At 41.3% G+C, this 18,694-nt stretch overlaps 1 protein-coding gene across 1 annotated transcript; it reads right to left on the bottom strand.

The window, feature by feature from the left end:
• Window positions 1-2,254: 2,254 nt before the first annotated feature.
• Window positions 2,255-3,897, bottom strand: LOC114108999 (sorting nexin-24). The gene has a single exon (XM_027957033.2). It carries the CDS (start codon window positions 3,878-3,880, stop codon window positions 3,371-3,373), a length of 510 nt encoding a protein of 169 aa, XP_027812834.1. The 5' UTR covers window positions 3,881-3,897; the 3' UTR covers window positions 2,255-3,370.
• Between the last annotated feature and the right edge of the window lie 14,797 nt (window positions 3,898-18,694).

The following is an 18,694-nucleotide window of genomic DNA, read 5'->3' as shown; positions in this document are numbered from 1 at the left end:
GTAATAGGGAGGCTTTCTGGTAAAACAGGTAAACAAGAGTGAGGTTTGTTATACAGATTTAAGTTGGTGCATTCTACCTTGATAAGGACCTAAAGCTGTCTGATAGAGATGGGAGGAGGGATACCTTTGATAATTTATGACCTGCTTTTAGGCGAATAGGGCCTCCCTGGTGGGTCAGATGGTAAAGCACCTACCTGCAATGTGGTAGACTTGGGTTCGATCCCTGGGTTGGGAAGATCCCCTGGAGAAGGAAATGGCAACCCACTCCAGTACCCTTGCCTGGAAGATCCCATGGACAGAGGAGCCTGGTAGGCCACAGTCCACGGGGTCGCAAAGAGTTGGACACAAATGAATGACCTCAGTTTTTAGGCAAGTAGAAGGAGGGCGGGCAGGGATCAATTTTGTAACTTCTCAGTCACCTTCAGCTCAATCTCCTTCAGTCCTTATGTCAAAGTAGCATATTGAGAGGTGGTGTATTCTGCTACAGATGCTGAAAGATCAGCACATGTGCACCAGTACTGAATCAAATCTCACAGACAGAGTTTGGGGTGAAGTAGAAAATAATAGCTTTAATTGCTTTCGCAGGCAAAGGGAGATAGAGTGGCAGTGGAAAACTGTGTCCCAACCCAGGGGAGTTTGATGAAGAGATTTACGGTTTTGGCTCAAGGATGGGGTTGCTGATAAGATAAAGGTCTGTGTAGGGCTTCAGTTTAGTTCAGTTCAGTTCATTTGCTCAGTTGTGTCGGACTCTTTGCGACCCCATGAATCGCAGCACGCCAGGCCTCCCTGTCCATTACCAACTCCTGGAGTTCACTCAGACTCACGTCCATTGAGTCAGTGATGCCATCTCATCCTCTGTCGTCCCCTTCTCCTCCTGCCCCCAATCCCTCCCAGCATCAGAGTTTTTTCCAATCAGTCAACTCTTTGCATGAGGTGGCTAAAGTACTGGAGTTTCAGCTTTAGCATCAGTTCTTCCAAAGTAATCCCAGGGCTGATCTCCTTCAGAATGGACTGGTTGGATCTCCTTGCAGTCCAAGGGACCTTCAAGAGTCTTCTCCAACACCACAGTTCAAAAGCACCAATTCTTCAGCACTCAGCGTTCTTCACAGTCCAACTCTCACATCCATACATGACCACTGGAAAAATCATGGCCTTGACTAGACGGACCTTAGTGGGCAAAGTAATGTTTCTGCTTTTGAATATGCTATCTAGGTTGGTCATAACTTTCCTTCCAAGGAGTAAGCGTCTTTTAATTTCATGGCTGCAGTCACCATCTGAGGTGATTTTGGAGCCCCCCAAAATAAAGTCTGACACTGTTTCCACTGTTTCCCCATCTATTTCCCATGAAGTGATGGGACCAGATGCCATGATCTTCATTTTCTGAATGTTGAGCTTTAAGCCAACTTTTTCACTCTCCTCTTTCACTTTCGTCAAAAGGCTTTTTAGTTCCTGTTCACTTTCTGCCATAAAGGTGGTGTCATCTGCATATCTGAGGTTATTGATATTTCTCCCGGCAATCTTGATTCCAGCTTGTGTTTCTTCCAGTCCAGCGTTTCTCATGATGTACTCCGCGTATAAGTTAAAGAAGCAGGGTGACAATATACAGCCTTGATGTACTCCTTTTCCTATTTGGAACCAGTCTGTTGTTCTATGTCCAGTTCTAACTGTTGCTTCCTGACGTGCATACAGATTTCTCAAGAGGCAGGTCAGGTGGTCTGGTATTCCCATCTCTTTCAGAATTTTCCACAGTTTATTGTGATCCACACAGTCAAAGGCTTTGATTTAGTCAATAAAGCAGAAGTAGATGTTTTTCTGGAACTCTCTTGCTTTTTCCATGATCCAGCGGATGTTGGCAATTTGATCTCTGGTTCCTCTGCCTTTTTTTTTTTTTTTTTTTTTTTTTTTTTTGGGTTCTTCCTTTTTATTTAACTCAAAATAGCTAATAACAAAAACATTTAAAAAGCATCTCCAACACTTGACTCTTCGGTCAGTTTTGGTTGAGGACACTTAATTATTCAGTTCTTACTTTCTTTCCCATGTTGTCACACACTGAGCATAAATACAGCATCAAGAATTTGCAGCAAGCTTTAACCCTGTATGTTTAGAGCTTAGTCAAACACCATGATTTACTTACTCGTTTTGAATTTAAATATTTTTCTCCTACACAGAAGCTTATTAAGCTAATAATCATAAATAGGCTAGCTCTTAATTAGTTTTCAAGGAAATGCCAAATATAGCACATACAGTCTGCATATATGATTTTATCCTTTATTAGACAAAATCTGAATGTAAGATGAACAGTGGAGGTGCATCATAAAACCATTTAATTTATATTAATACAAAATATGAGGTCAGTGAAAAGGAAATGATGAGCAATATGGAAAATAACCATCAATCTGGCAACTATACCACCTATTCAATGGAGGGAGGCCCTTGAGTAAACCAAGACGAGTATTGTCAATCTGGAGTCCCCTCAGTCACTGTCAGTTCACATTCATTTTTTATAGGGCAAGCATCTTGCAAGGGCAAGTATAATTCTAGTGTTTAAAGGCATGTGTTTCTTCTACAGAATAGTGCCTGAACAAACACTAACAACTTTAACTGGTCTTCAACAGTTATCTCTTCCAACACTGGAGGAAAAACTGGCTGTGGTGAATGGCGATTTCCAATATGGCACCATTCTAAAGGGCTTTCAAGGATAACCTTGAGACCCCCATTCTATCTTATGTGCTGACATTAGAAGCAAATCCCTGCATATGATGCAACTCCACTGTAATGCAAATTAAAATGCCATGATTTTTAAAATGCCCTAGTATGGTCAGTATAATTTCATGTCCAGTTTAGGTCCTTCCTCACATTTAGCACTATGTTTCTGTAATGCTGTCCTGGTGCCAGCATTTCAGAATGTTATCTCTCAATGGCTGAGAAAAAAACCTCACGATGAAAAGATTAGTGTGTCATAGAATCTGAACCAAAAAAGCTACCAAAGCTGATCAGTCTCACAATGATTCAGGGTAAGATTTTCAATTAGCAAACGGTGTGAACGAAGTGGAGAGGAACTGTTTTGCTACACTTCGAGGACCCAAAGAGCTTCTTTAGTCTTCTTTTCCCGGGGTTTCTAAATTGGCAGCTACATTCTACTTCTTACACACTTGGCCTTAACCTCAGCACTGCCCCAGTTCGGTTTCTATTTTTAAAAGCACCATTCTAATGGAAATGTCCCTGCTCTGAATTAAGCTGGGACTGTGAATTTTACCACTAGTGAGAGAGAGCCATTATGTCATAGAGTTTAGGTTAATTTGGTAGGTTATCGATCTCCTCGACTACGACTTCGAAACGTGCTTCAGCTTCTTCTAGCCATGGAGGATTTCTACCTGGGCTGTAGATGAGGGTAAAATATCCCATGGAGAACTCCTTCAATAACCACATTTGGAAAATCGCTGGCTGCAGGCAAGACGTATGGATCCCTGAGGAACAGCAGCACCGGCTGGTGGGACAGTTTGCTTGACTCTTCAGATTCTGTCTCGTCAAAAGACCCACAACTCTCTGTCTTTGGTAGAGAGGGCAAGTGTCGCACATTTAGGAAATCGAGAAACAGCTTGGGAAGTTCTTCATTTTCCAGAATGACAGCCTGTAAATATGTTTCCAAACCTTGTCGTCGTTGTTCTAAGACTTTGGGGACCCAGTTCCGAACATGTTTAGAAGGAATTTCTGGAGTTTTAATGCATTTCTTAAGCTTTTTGTGCAGGGCATGAAATTCGCTGTACCTTTTTTCAACAAAATGTTTTCTTCCATTCATTAGAACTTCTATCTTAAACACCGTGTACCCCCGCTCCAGGTCACTCTCCTCGTAGCGAAAGGACGGGATGTAGACCTCCATGGTCGCGCCGGCCGGCCGGCCCCTCTGCCTTTTCTAAAACCAGCTTGAACATCAGGAAGTGCAGGGCTTGCACTCCTATAATCTCATCTAAGATGGCTTCCTAATCTTGATGAACTTCTCTGGTTCCTTTAATCTTCCCTTTCTTGACCACTCTTCCCTTGATTAGCAGTTGTTTGAATCTGCCCTTTGGAACTCAGGGAAGGTCATGGTGGATATCACAGAGATCTTCAACCTTTTAGAAATGTATAAAGCCTGGAAAAGTAGAATTCTTGGATATTTTCAGAAGACCAGTCCCACGAACAGGATCCAACAACAACTCTAAATAAAGGGGGATAAATAAAATGTCTTCAAAGATATTCAAATGTTCTCATAGAAACGGGATTTCTGAAGCTCTCCTGGGCTCTCTGACTGCCACAGTTCATTTTTATTTTCTCTGCTTTGAAGCATCCAAACCTAACACTGATGATGGTGATGATTTTCTGATGATTTTCTTCTGCTGTGGAATTGCTTCCCTGAGTGTATCTGGCACATATCCTGTTCTTCTACAGCCATGCTGATCCAAGTTTGACTTATTTAGTGCAGAGCAAGTGTAACAGTACTAGGAGTCAGCAAGAGACTTTAGACTAATCAGATGGACATCAAGTGAAGGAAATTGAATGCACAGCAGATGTTTAAAACTCAAAATCTTGAATCTCTGATTGCAGGGATTTCTTTGTAGTCCCACCCCTCACAATGGCAGGACCCTGAGGAGTAGGTGTATGGGTTCCTTCCCCCAAGAGCATGCCTCAGTCTTCTCACTAATAGAATCTTCATTTTAATAAACTCATGCCCAGTGAATTTTGGTCTTCTGAGTCATTGTCTTCTCCCCTGATGTTTCTGCCTCAATGCTGTATATGGATCATGGTTCTCTAGTTCTGAGTCTTTCCAAAGACCCTTCTTGATAAACCTTCCTACCCTTGCTTTGTCAAAAATTGATGCTTTCGAATGATTGTGCCAGAAGGAGATCAAACTAGTCAGTCCTAAAGGAAATCAACCTTGAATATCCATTGAAAGGACTGATGCTGAAGCTGAAACTCCAATTCTTTGGCCACATGAAATAGAGAGCTGATTCATTGGATAAGACCCTGATGCTGGGAAAGATTGAAGACAATAGGAGAAGGGGGCAACAGGGGATGAGATGGTTGGATAGCATCATCTACTCAATGGACATGAGTCTAAACAAACTCAGGGAGATAGTGAAGGACAGAAAAGCCTCGCATGCTTGGACCCCCCGTCCATGGGGTCACAAAGAGTTGGTCATGGCTTAGTAATTGAACAACAGCCACGTAAAGTGCATGAGTATTCACGATGGCTCAGATATAGTATCCTGTTCTCAGCCAGTCAGTGTGAGACTCTCCTTCCGTTAAGCAGATCTGTTCCATCATTATTTGCTAGACTGAGAAGACTAGGCTGAGTACCTCCTTGTTATCAGTAACAGACCCCATCAGTGGGTAAAGCTAGAAAATATTATAATATTTGTATTATACATATACATATAGATGTTATATATATATATATGTACATATATATGCATATGTATCCCCATGTGCATACATGCTAAGTTGCGTCAGTCATGTCTGACTCTTTTGGGACCCCATGGACTGTAGTCCACCAGGCTCCTCTGACCATGGGTTTTCCCAGGCAAGAATACTAGAGTGGCTTGCCATTTCCTTTTCCAAGGGATCTTTCCAACCCAGGGACTGAACCCACATCTCCTGCTTGGCAGGCGCATTCTCTACCACTGAGCCACCTGGGAAGCCTATATATGTGTATAGTGATGACATAGATAGGTGTTATATATATGTGTGTTATATTACATTACTATGTATGTCTATATCACTTTTACATTATCTATCTGCACATATACTTATTTTAAAATGTGTGTGTTCATATTGACACCTTTCATTTGAATTCCACATGAAAGGATTCTGTCTAGCCTTCCCTCATTTCTGTAGTTGTAAATATCTTCTCTGACAATGAGAAACTTGTCTTCATTATTTTCAGTATGTTTACTGATTTGCTTAACCATTATGCTCGCTTGTTTAATGGAGCCAGTGTGTCAACCATACTGGTCATTTCCTCTACCCACCATGATCATGGTTCCTACATTTTTTCCTTGCCTCTGCATAGCTCTGTTCCTCTCTCCTCTCCCCAGTTTCATCCACCACACAGGTTCCTACATTGGGGAAAGGAAAGGGAGTGAGGGGAGACTGAAAGGTCAAGGAAGAGATGTGAAGGGAAGATGTAAAAACAAAGAAAAGGAAGGGAAAATGGGAAGAAAGGGCTCTAGTACTAATATTCATATATAAAATATTAAAAATTAATTCCAAAAAATAAATTAAATTAAAATTACAAGCTGCAATTATTGATTAGTTAATTTAAAAATGCATAAAGCAACTCAGCCATATTACTATAAATATTTCTAAATATTTTCTCTTTATTTGAGGGTTTATCTCATTGCAAACAGTTCAGAGGCTAGCTCACTGAAAGTTATAAACTTCAAAGTAATTTGTATGTTTCTAAATCCAAATTAGACAATTATCATGGCTACATTACTTTCTGCATGTGTGTTAACTCATTTTTGAGTGGGTGGTGTTTACAAAAGCAAGCAGCTATTGAGTAATTACAGCCCAGGAAGGCCATACAGTATTAGGCATACAGATCAAGAGGTGTGTCTGATTATTTCATTTTCTGTATAGACTCACAAACTCACACTTTTAAAGTGTGTATGCTAATATGATAGAAAATCTAATATGATTTTTCAAAAATTTGCATTTATTTTCTAACAAGAGGATATTTTATATATTCAGTTGAGTTACATTTCTTTTTCTGGGGAGTGCTGGTTCATGCTCTGCCACTTAAAAAAACAGATCGTTAAAAGCTAATGGATAGGCATTCTTTATATATTGTGCGTATTAACTTCTTGCTGGAATTTTCTTTGCAGATGTTTTCCTACTTTAGTGTTTGTCTTAAACTAGAAGTTAAGCATTTTTATTTACCCAAATCTATCCATTTTTTCCTTTATTTGTTTATAGTTGAGAATATTTATTATTCAGATGCAGCAAAGACTTGTTAAAGAATAAATATTCTCCAAGGGCTATAGCTGCTGGTCTTCTCCAATTTAAGCATCTAATCTAGTAGATGTACTTTGGAGTCTAATGTTACTTAACGGGTTGTGGGTTATTCCTAATTTTATTTCCAAATGCCAACTCAATTGCTGAATAATCCATCTTTCCCTCTCTGGATGGAAATGCAACCTTTAAGAAACATGCAATTCATGCAAACATGGGTAAATCTTGGAGATTTCTATTATTTTCTAATGATCTATCTGTTGATTATTATACCTGCAATATGCTACTTTAATTACTATAGCTTTCAGTAAGTTTTTATATCTGGCAGACCAAGCTCTTTCTCAGTATTCTTACAATTTTCTTGCCTATCTTCATGTATTTATTCTTCCAGTTAAAAGTTATTATCAAGTTGTCAAGGTTTTAGGGAAAAAAAATGATTTTGATGTGAGTGACACTATGTTTACAAGATAACTTAGTGGAAATTGACATTTTTACAATTTTTAGTTATCCCATCCAGGAAGGCAGTATTTTGTCAGCAATTCAGGTTCTATATTATGCCCTTCAGGAAGGTTTTATTGTTTATGAGCCTTACATATTCTCTAGTTATTTCTAGATATTTTACAGCTTGGTTGCTATCCTAGACATGAACCTTCAAAATTACCCCTCTTAACTGGTTATTAATTTTAAAAAAGAAACCTAACACATTATATCTGGCTACCTCACGATACTCTTTTGAGAGTAATAATTTTAACAAATTTTCAATTCTCTTGGAAATTTCAAGTATGTGAATGTAAGGTATGTAATTACTAATCACTTTATCTTTTCTTGTTTAATATATAGTTCCTGTTTTTCTTAACTTACAACATTTTCCAAAAATCTGAATTCTGAATGGCTAAAACAGAAAGTTTAAGTGAAAAATTAAAATCAAATCTCACAAACACATGTGGTTCTCCACCAATGCATTATAACAGAAGTATTTCATGGTTTAATAAGATGAATGAGTGTTGGCCTCCATAATCTGTGTTCAGGCAGTGCCATGCACTGCTCGGGTAGGGATTCCTACCCTACACTGAGACTGGAAGTCTTGAAGGCTTATGTGTCTCACAATTGAAGGGAAAATGAAAATGATCAGAATATTTGCTCCTAAACTCTAAATACTGGATTAATTGGAGAATGACAATATCCTTTTGTCTTTGAGTGATAACCTACTACACACAGATAACTTTTATGTCTCTTTTATATTAGTGTTCCTATTACATGTTCCTATTATGTCCCTAACCCTAACCCTAACCCAACCCTAACCCTAACCCTAATCCTCACTATTATCCCTCTCCTTGTTCCCACTGCCTGATTCCCTGCCAGTTTTTCAGAACTGACTCCACCCATTTCTTCCAACACAAATTCACTCCTGCCTATCCCCCATAGGTTCATCATTCTACAAGCTCGAAATATACAGAAAGTGAGACAGCTAGCACTCATTAAATTTTCAATGTTGGAGTCTTACTCATGTATTTCTCAACATCTCCCTCATTAGTTGGAGAAGGAAATGGCAACCCACTCCAGAATTCTTGCCTGGAGAATTCCATGGACAGAAGAGCCTGGTGGACTACAGTCCATGGGGTCACAAAGAGTCAGACACAACTGAGTAACTACCACACCCTCATTAATGCCAGGTTCAAGGTTTGTTTCCTAAAGAGTAAGGTCCTAGGTGCTCAGGTAGCCCAAGACACCATGTTTCCCATGCCATTCCTTTACTTCCATTCCTTCAACAGGTGCTTTATTTATAAGAATATTTCTGCTGAGATGCTCTCCTTCCTTTGATTTAATCAGTCACCACACTATGACTTTGGTAGCACATCTCCATTACTCTGATTGTATAGCCTAACTGGCAACATTACACACTCTTTGATCATTAAGGATGGTTGACTTAGATTCTTCTGCAAATTAGCTCCTTTAAACATTATGTATCTCTTCTTCTCCTAATTGAGTATTTCTTTCCATAGCACTATTGACTTAAAAAATAGTCACAACCTAAAAGTTGAGAGTTATGCTTTATTTGGTAGGAAATTTTAGGGCTTTAAGTCCGGGAGACAACATCCCAAGTGACCCTGAGGGAACTGCTCTGAGGAGGTGAGGGAAAGTGCCAGGGTGTATAGAAGCTTTGTAACAAAAGTCAGGTAGTCTAAACATCAAAAAAAAATATTGTTATGAATATTAAAGAAAACCAGATATCCCAAGTTAAGGAAATTAGTGCTTATGGGAAGATGCAAGAGTTCTTCTGGGAAGATGAAAGTCTGGGCTCACTGAAATCATTCCTTTCATATGCATCTCAGCGATCCTGGGCAAGTGTCCTGGGTTTTTTCACATTCTGGGCTCCCTTGAATTCATCGCAGGGAAAGGCTACATATAGCCTGTTGGCTGTGGGATAGCAGGTTTTCTTCTTCCAGAGTGCCCTTGAGAGCTAGAATTGCTAATGATTGTGACCTCCTGGTTTACTGATATGGTGGGGGATATTCCATTTCTCAGCTGCACGGTGCTGGAATAAAACGATGATGCTGTGAAAGTGCTGCACTCAATATGCCAGGAAATTTGGAAAACTCAGCAGTGGGCACAGGACTGGGAAAGGTCACTTTTCATTCCAATCCCAAAGAAAGGCAATGCAAAAGAGTGCTCAAACTACCACACGATTGCACTCATCTCACACACTAGCAAAGTAATGCTCAAAATTCTCCAAGCCAGATTTCAACAATATGTGAACTGTGACCTTCCAGATGTTCAAGATGGATTTAGAAAAGGCAGAGGAACCAGAGATCAAATTGCCAACATCTGTTTGATTATTGAAAAAGCAAGAGAGTTCCAGAAAAACATCTATTTCTGCTTTATTGACTATGCCAAAGCCTTTGACTGTGTGGATCACAATAAACTGTAGAAAATTCTGAAAGAGATGGGAATACCAGACCACCTGACCTGCCTCTTGAGATATCTGCATGCAGGTCAAGAAGCAATAGTTAGAACTGGACATGGAACAATAGACTGGTTCCAAATCGGAAAAGGAGTATGTCAAGGCTGATATTGTCACCCTGCTTATTTAACTTAAATGCAGAGTTCAATTCAGTTCAATTCAGTCATTCAGTCACGTCCGACTCTTTGTGACCCCATGAATCGCAGCATGCCAGACCTCCCTGTCCATCATCAACTCCCAGAGTTCACTCAGACTCACGTTCATCGAGTCTGTGATGCCATCCAGCCATCTCATTCTCTGTTGTCCCCTTCTCCTCCTGCCCCCCAATCCTTCCCAGCATCAGAGTCTTTTCCAATAAGTCAACTCTTCACATGAGGTGGCCAAAGTACTGGAGTTTCAGCTTGAGCATCATTCCTTCCAAAGAAATCCCAGGGCTGATCTCCTTCAGAATGGACTGTTTGGATCTCCTTGCAGTCCAAGGGACTCTCAAGAGTCTTCTCGAACACCACAGTTCAAAATTGGGCTGGATGAAGCACAAGCTGAAATCAAGATTGCCAGAAGAAATATCAATAACCTGAGATATGCAGATGACACCACCCTTATGGCAAAAAGAGAAGAAGAACTAAAGATCCCCTTGATGAAAGTGAAAGAGGAGAGTGAAGAAATTGGCTTAAAACTCAACATTCAAAAGACGAAGATCATGGCATCCAGTCCCATCACTTCATGACAAACAGATGGGGAAATGGTGGAAATAGTGAGAGACTTTATTTTGTGGGGCTCCAAAATCACTGCAGATGGTGACTGCAGCCGTGAAATGAAAAGATGCTTACTCCTTGGAAGGAAAGTTATGACCAACCTAGATAGCATATTAAAAAGCAGAGACATTACTTTGCCAGCAAAGGTCCATCTAGTCAAGGCTATAGTTTTCCCAGCAGTATTGTATGGATGTGAGAGTTGGACTATAAAGAAAGCTGAGCACCGAAAAATTGATGCTTTTGAACTGTGGTGTTGGAGAAGACTCTTGAGAGTCCCTCAGACTGCAAGGAGATCCAACCAGACCATCCTACAGGAGATCAGTCCTGAGTGTTCATTGGAAGGACTGATATTGAAGCTGAAACTTTGGCCACCTGATGCAAAGAGCTGACTCATTTGAAGATACCCTGATGCTGAAAAAGATTGGGGGCAGGAGGAGAAGGGGATGACAGAGGATGAGACAGTTGGATGGCATCACCGACTCAATGGACATGGGTTTGGGTAAACTCTGGGAGTTGATGACGGACCAGAATTCTGGCGTCCTGGCATGCTGCAGTCCATGGGGTCACAAAGAGTCAGATACAACTGAGTGACTGAACTGAACTGATTCCATTTCTCAGCACCAACCGAAGTTCTTTTCCCTTTGAAAGTGTGTGTGGTAGTTATTCAGTCCTGTCTGACTCTTTGTCACCCATGGACTGTAGCCCCCCAGGCTCCTCTGACCATGGAATTCTCCAGGCAAGAATAATGGAGTAGGTTACCATTGCCTTCTCCAGGGCATTGCCCCCACCCTGGAATGGAACCTGGGTCTTCCGCACCGTGGGCAGATCCTCTACTGTCTGAACCACCTGGGAAGTCTTCCCTTCCCTTTAGCCTTAGGATACTGAGAATATACCATGTTTACACTTTAACTAGTCAGAGCTAAGAGGATCACCATAATTCTAGTTCTTCTAAACTTACAACTCTGAAGCCAAATATGGGCTGTACTTTGTTACTCAGTCGTGTCTGACTCTTTGAGACCCTATGGACTGTAGCCTACCAGGCACCTCTGTCTACGCAGATTCTCCAGGCATGAATACTGGAGTGAATTGCTGTGCCCTCCTCCAAGGGATCTTCCCAACCCAGGAGATGAACACAGGTCTCTCGCATTGCAGGAAGATTCTTACTGTCTGAGTCACCAGGAAAGCCACCCACCCCCTCACAAAAAAAAAAAAGGGCAGTATGTATTATTAGAAATCCATTTCTTCCATGTCAGAATTCTGAGTATAATAAGAAACTTAATTTGTATATCAGTTAGATTTTGCTGCTCACCACAAAATCTGGTAGCTAGAACAATAATAATTTTCGTTAGCTCATAATTTTGTGGGTAAGTTGAGTGGCTCTTCTGGTCTGAGCCTATGACATGCTACTCTTGTAACCAGGTGATTATCAGGTACTGAGCTGGCCAGAGGAAGGATGGAGCACCTCAGTTCTTTTCCATAGGGCATCTTATTTTCCAACAGGTTAGTTAAGTATTAGTTGCTCAGTGGTGTCTGACTCCTTGAGATGTTATGGACTATAGTCCACCAGGTTGCTCTATCTGTGAATTCTCTAGGCAAGAATACTGGAGTGGGTAACCATTTCCTTCTTTGACTAATTCACATAGAGGTCTCACAGTTTCAAGTATGGCAGGAGAGCAAGTACCAAAGCACAAGTTCTTTAAGCTTGTATCATGTTTGCTAATATCCATTGGCCAAAATCACTCACGTGGACAACTAAGTGTCAAAGAGAAGGAAGGAAGATAGAGTTCACTTTTTATTTAGCTAAGCTGCATTGGCACATTCAGTGGGATGTATGATACGAGGGAAAGCATTTGTGGCATTTTTCACCAGATGGTCAACACCGAAATCAGATTAATTATATTATTTGCAGCCAAAGATGGAGAAGCTCTATACAGTCAACAAAAACAAGACCAGGAGCTGACTGTGGCTCAGATCATGAACTCCTTATTACCAAATTCACACTTAAATTGAAGAAAGTCAGGGACACCACTAGACCAGTCAGTTCAATTCAGTTCAGTTGCTCAGTTGTGTCCAACTCTTTGCGACCCCATGAATGGCAGCACGCCAGGCCTCCCTGTCCATCACCATCTCCCGGAGTTTACTCAAACTCACGTGCATTGAGTCAGTGATGCCATCCAGCCATCTCATTCTCTGTCGTCCCCTTTTCTTCCTGCCCCCAATCCCTCCCAGCATCAGAGTCTTTTCCAATGAGTCAACTCTTTGCATGAGGTGGCCAAAGTACTGGAGTTTCAGCTTTAGCATCATTCCTTCCAAAGAAATCCTAGGGCTGATCTCCTTCAGAATGGACTGGTTGGATCTCCTTGCAGGCCAAGGGACTCTCAAGAGTCTTCTCCATCACCACAATTCAAAAGCATCTTCTAAAAAAAAAAAAGCAACAACAACAACAAAAAAAACAAAAGCATCAATTCTTTGGCACTCAGCCTTCTTCACAGTCCAACTCTCACATCCATACATGACCACTGGAAAAACCATAGCCTTGACTAGATGGACCTTAGTGGGCAAAGTAATGTCTCTGCTTTTGAATATACCATCTAGGTTGGTCATAACTTTTCTTCCAAGGAGTAAGCGTCTTTTAATTTCATGGCTGCAATCACCATCTGAGGTGATTTTGGAGCCCCTCAAAATAAAGTCTGACACTGTTTCCACTGTTTCCCCATCTATTTGCCATGAAATGATGGGACCGGATGCCATGATCTTCGTTTTCTGAATGTTGAGCTTTAAGTCAACTTTTTCACTCTCCTCTTTCACTTTCATCAAGAGGCTTTTTAGTTCCTCTTCACTTTCTACCATAAGGGTGATGTCATCTGCATATCTGAGGTTACTGATATTTCTCCCAGCTATCTTGATTCCAGCTTGTGTTTCTTCCAGCCCAGCGTTGCTCATGATGTACTCTGCATATCAGTTAAATAAGCAGGGTGAAAAAATACAGCCTTGATGCACTCCTTTTCCTATTTGGAACCAGAATTTGTGCCGAAGAATTGATGCTTTTGAACTGTGGTGCTGGAGAAGACTCTTGAGAGTCCCTTGGACTGCAAGGAGATCCAAGTAGTCTATTCTGAAGGAGATCAACCCTGGGATTTCTTTGGAAGGAATGATGCTAAAGCTGAAACTCTAGTACTTTCGCCACCTCATGCAAAGAGTTGACTCATTGGAAAAGACTCTGATGCTGGGAGGGATTGGGGGCAGGAGGAGAAGGGGACGACAGAGGATGAGATGGCTGCATGGCATCACTGACTCGATGAACGTGAGTCTGAGTGAATTCCGGGAGATGGTGATGGACAGGGAGGCCTGGCGTGCTGCGATTCATGGGGTTGCAAAAGTCGGACAGGGCTGAGCGACTCAACTGAACTGACCATGATTGACTATTAACTTTCACCCTAAAAACAAGATAGAGGATACATAAGGAGACACAAGGAAGGAGGAGAACTCATAATTTATGGAGACCTAGTGGATTTCCTGGTGGTACAGTTGCTAAGACTTTGAGCTCCCAATGCAGGGGGCCTGCATTTGATCCCTGTTCAGGGAACTAGGTCCCATATGCTGCAACTAAGAATTTGCATGCTACAATTAAAAAAACCTGGCACAGTCAAATAAATAAATAAAATTTGGGCTTCCAAGTTGGTGCTAGTGGTAAAGAACCTACCTGCCAATGCAGAAGACATGAAGAAGTGAAGTGAAACTCTCTCAGTGTGTGACTCTTTGTGATCTCATGGACTAGATGGTCCAAGGCATTCTCCAGGCCAGAATACTGGAGTGGGTAGCCTTTCCCTTCTCCAGGGGATCTTCCCAACCCAAGGATTGACCCCAGGTCTCCCGCATTGCAGGCAGTTTCTTTACCAGCTGAGCCACAAGGGAGGCCAGCAGAAGACATAGGAGATGCAGAGTTTATCCCTGGGTCAAAAAGATCCCCTGGAGGAGGGCATGGTAACCCACTCCAGTATTCTTGCCTGGAGAATCCCTTGGACAGAGGAGCCTGGTGGGCTACAATCCATGGGGTGGCAAAGAGTCAGATACAACTGAAGAGACTTAGCATGCATGCACAATATAATAGGTACTTTCAGTTCAGTTCAGTTCAGTCACTCAGTCGTGTCTGACTCTTTGTGACCCCATGAATCACAGCACACCAGGCCTCCCTGTCCATCACCAACTCCCGGAGTTCACTCAGATTCACGTCCATCGAGTCAGTGATGCCATTCAGCCATCTCATCCTCTGTCGTCCCCTTCTCCTCCTGCCCCCAATCCCTCCCAGCATCAGAGTTTTTTCCAATGAGTCAACTCTTTGCATGAGGTGGCCAAAGTACTGGAGTTTCAGCTTTAGCATCAATCCTTCCAAAGAAATCCCAGGGCTGATCTCCTTCAGAATGGACTGGTTGGCTCTCCTTGTAGTCCAAGGGACTCTCAAGAGTCTTCTCCAACACCACAGTTCAAAAGCATCAATTCTTCAGCACTCAGCCTTCTTCACAGTCCAACTGTCACATCCATACATGACCACAGGAAACTTTGCCAGACACTAAATCACACGTTTTCATGTAATTCTCAGAAAGTTGGCTTTATGAATGCTACAAGGAGAAGACTGAAGCAAGCCCTTGTCTTGCACCTAAGCACATAATAAATACTTAGTTGAGCAAGAATTTGCCCACAGGTATTCCTTATTTCAAATTCTAGGCCATTCCTACAATGAATACCATGCTCTCCTGATAATCATTTCTGAGTACACCCTACAGCATCCTAACTCCTACTGGAGTCAGTCTCATCCAAAGCTGAGAAATATTCTCTAGTTATTTTCCTTTTTATAGATATAAGGGTAAGCAGTGAAGAGGAAAACTCAGAAATTTCCACTGTGACTGGAACTACATTAAGCATTTATTGTAAATTAGAGAGAGTAGACATATTTTGACCCAAATAATAGATATGTGTTCCCAGGACCACAAATTACAGGCAATTTGCTCACATTATAGTAATAAAGCTATATGCTTGGTAAGCACATAAATCACTGATAATGATGTGTAAAGCATGGTGTTTACAAATAAAAGGGTATTCTTGCATGATAGATTTTGTCCTTGATACCCTTTTGTTCACTGGCTTGGCCATCCTGTTCCAGTCGTGATCAAGGAAAAAGAAAAGGAGCATATAAATTCCAACATGATCTCATAGTTAGGAGAGACCAAAATTTGCTAATAGAAAGCACTACTCAAAAATCTAAATATTGTAACAAGAGTAGGCCTTCTGTTTAGCATATCTATATCCTATATGGGCTTTCCTGGTGGCTCAGCTGCTAAAGAATCCACCTGCAATTCTGGAGACCTGGGCTTCCCAGGTGAAGCTAGTGGTAAAGAACCCACCTACCAGTGTAGGGGATGTGAGATACAGATTCTGTCCCTGGGTAGGGAAGATCCCTTGAAGGAGGGCATGGCAATCCACTCCAGTATTCTTGCCTGGAGAATCCCCATGGACAGAGGAGCCTGGAGGGCTACAGTCCATAGGGTCACGTAGAGTTGGACACGACTGAAGTGACTTAGTGCACACACAATGGAAGATACACATTTATAAAAAATGTACACTGGACTTCTAGAATAAAATATGTATTTATTTCACTACTTGGGACTTTGAAGAGGTCCTCTCCCCAAGACACACACACACACACACACACACACACACACACACACACACACACACACTTGAAGATCTTGAATCATTCATTGGTAGATACAAGTCTCTCTTTATCTGATCAGTGTTGATGTTCAGACAGGTAAACGACCTACAGGAATCCTATTCTAACCATTGCTATAGAAAATATTGTGAAAGTACTTTTAACAGCTTCCAGGAGTAGTACATCTTCTGATAAATCATGTCACTCATAAGCAATTAGTCTTTCCAAAAATATACATGAGAGGGAGGGAAAGATGGCGGAGGAATAGGACGGGAAGATCACGTTCTCCCTCACAAATTCCTCAAAAGAACATTTCAACGCCGAGCAAACTCCGCAAAACAACTTCTGTAGGCTGGCAGAGGACATCAGGCAACCAGAAAAGCAGACCATTGTCTTCAAAATCAGTGAACCTCTCTGAGTGTCCCTCAAGGTGGAGAAACTTTTCATCTTTAACCTAGATGTTTTATCATCGGTGCTGTATAGATGGAGAAGTCTAGAGGCTACTGTGAAAATAAAACTGAAAACCAGAAGCAGGAAGCTTAAACCCAAAGCCTGAAAACATTAGAGAACTCTTGAATTCAGGGAACATTAAGCAATAGGAGCTCATCAAAAGCCTTCATACCTACACTGAAACCAAGCTCCACCCAAGGGCCAACAAGTTCCAAAACAAGACATACCATGCAAATTCTCCAGCAACACAGGAACACTCCCCTGAGCCTCAATATACAGGCAGCTCAAAATTATCCCAATACCTTTGATGTCTCATAACCCATTACGGGTCACTCCACTGCACTCCAGAGAGAAGAAACCCAGCTCCACCCACCAAAACTCCAACACAAGCCTCCCTATCCAGGAAACCTTGACAAGCCACTGATAGAACCCCACCCAAAGTGAGGAAGCTCCATAATAAAGAGAACTCCACAAATTATCAGAATATAAAAAGGCCACCCCAAACGCAGCAATATAACCAAGATGAAGAGACAGAGGAATACTCAGCAGGTAAAGGAACAGGAGAGTTGCCCACCAAATCAAACAAAAGAGGAAGAAGTAGGGAATCTACCGGAGAAGGAATTCCGAATATTGATAGTGAAAATGATCCAAAATCTTGAAATCAAAATGGAAACACAGATAAATAGCCTAGAGACAAGGATTGAGAAGATGCAAGAAAGGTTTAACAAGGACCTAGAAGAAATAAAAAGAGTCAAAATATAATGAATAACACAATAAATGAGATCAGAAACACTCTGGAGGCAACAAATAGCAGAATAACAGAGGCAGAAGATAGGATTAGTGAAATAGAAGATAGAATGGTAGAAATAAATGAATCAGAGAGGAAACAAGAAAAACGAATTAAAAGAAACGAGGACAATCTCAGAGACCTCCAGGACAATATGAAACGCTCCAACATTCAAATTATAGGAGTCCCAGAAGAAGAAGACAGAAAGAAAGATCATGAGAAAATCCTTGAGGAGATAATAGTTGAAAACTTCCCTAAAATGGGGAAGGAAATAATCACCCAAGTCCAAGAAACACAGAGAGTCCCAAATAGGATAAACCCAAGGCGAAACACCCCAAGACACATATTAATCAAATTAACAAAGATCAAACACAAAGAACAAATATTAAAAGCAGCAAGGGAAAAACAACAAATAACACACAAGGGGATTCCCATAAGGATAACAGCTGATCTGTCAATAGAAACTCTTCAGGCCAGGAGGGAATGGCAAGACATACTTAAAGTGATGAAAGACAATAACCTACAGCCCAGATTACTGTACCCAGCAAGGATCTCATTCAAATACGAAGGAGAAATCAAAAGCTTTACAGACAAGCAAAAGCTGAGAGAATTCAGCACCACCAAACCAGCTCTCCAACAAATTCTAAAGGATATCCTCTAGACAGGAAACACGAAAGGGTGTATAAACCCGAACCCAAAACAATAAAGTAAATGGCAACGGGATCATACTTATCAATAATTACCTTAAACGTAAATGGGTTGAACGCCCCAACCAAAAAGACAAAGACTGGCCGAATGGATACAAAAACAAGACCCCTCTATATGCTGCTTACAAGAGACCCACCTCAAAACAAGGGACACATACAGACTGAAAGTGAAGGGCTGGAAAAAGATATACCACGCGAATAGAGACCAAAAGAAAGCAGGAGTGGCAATACTCATATCCGATAAAATAGACTTTAAAACAAAGGCTGTGAAAAGAGACAAAGAAGGCCACTACATAATGATCAAAGGAACAATCCAAGAAGAAGATATAACAA

This window comes from Ovis aries, chromosome 18, assembly GCF_016772045.2.
Source record: "Ovis aries strain OAR_USU_Benz2616 breed Rambouillet chromosome 18, ARS-UI_Ramb_v3.0, whole genome shotgun sequence".
In the NCBI taxonomy this organism is placed as follows: Eukaryota; Metazoa; Chordata; class Mammalia; order Artiodactyla; family Bovidae; genus Ovis; species Ovis aries.
This window is presented reverse-complemented; position numbering and strand designations above follow the sequence as displayed.

Coding starts and splice junctions, on each gene's coding strand:
- LOC114108999 (XM_027957033.2), bottom strand. CDS start 3,880: ATGGAGGTCTACATCCCGTCCTTTCGCTACGAGGAGAGTGACCTGGAG.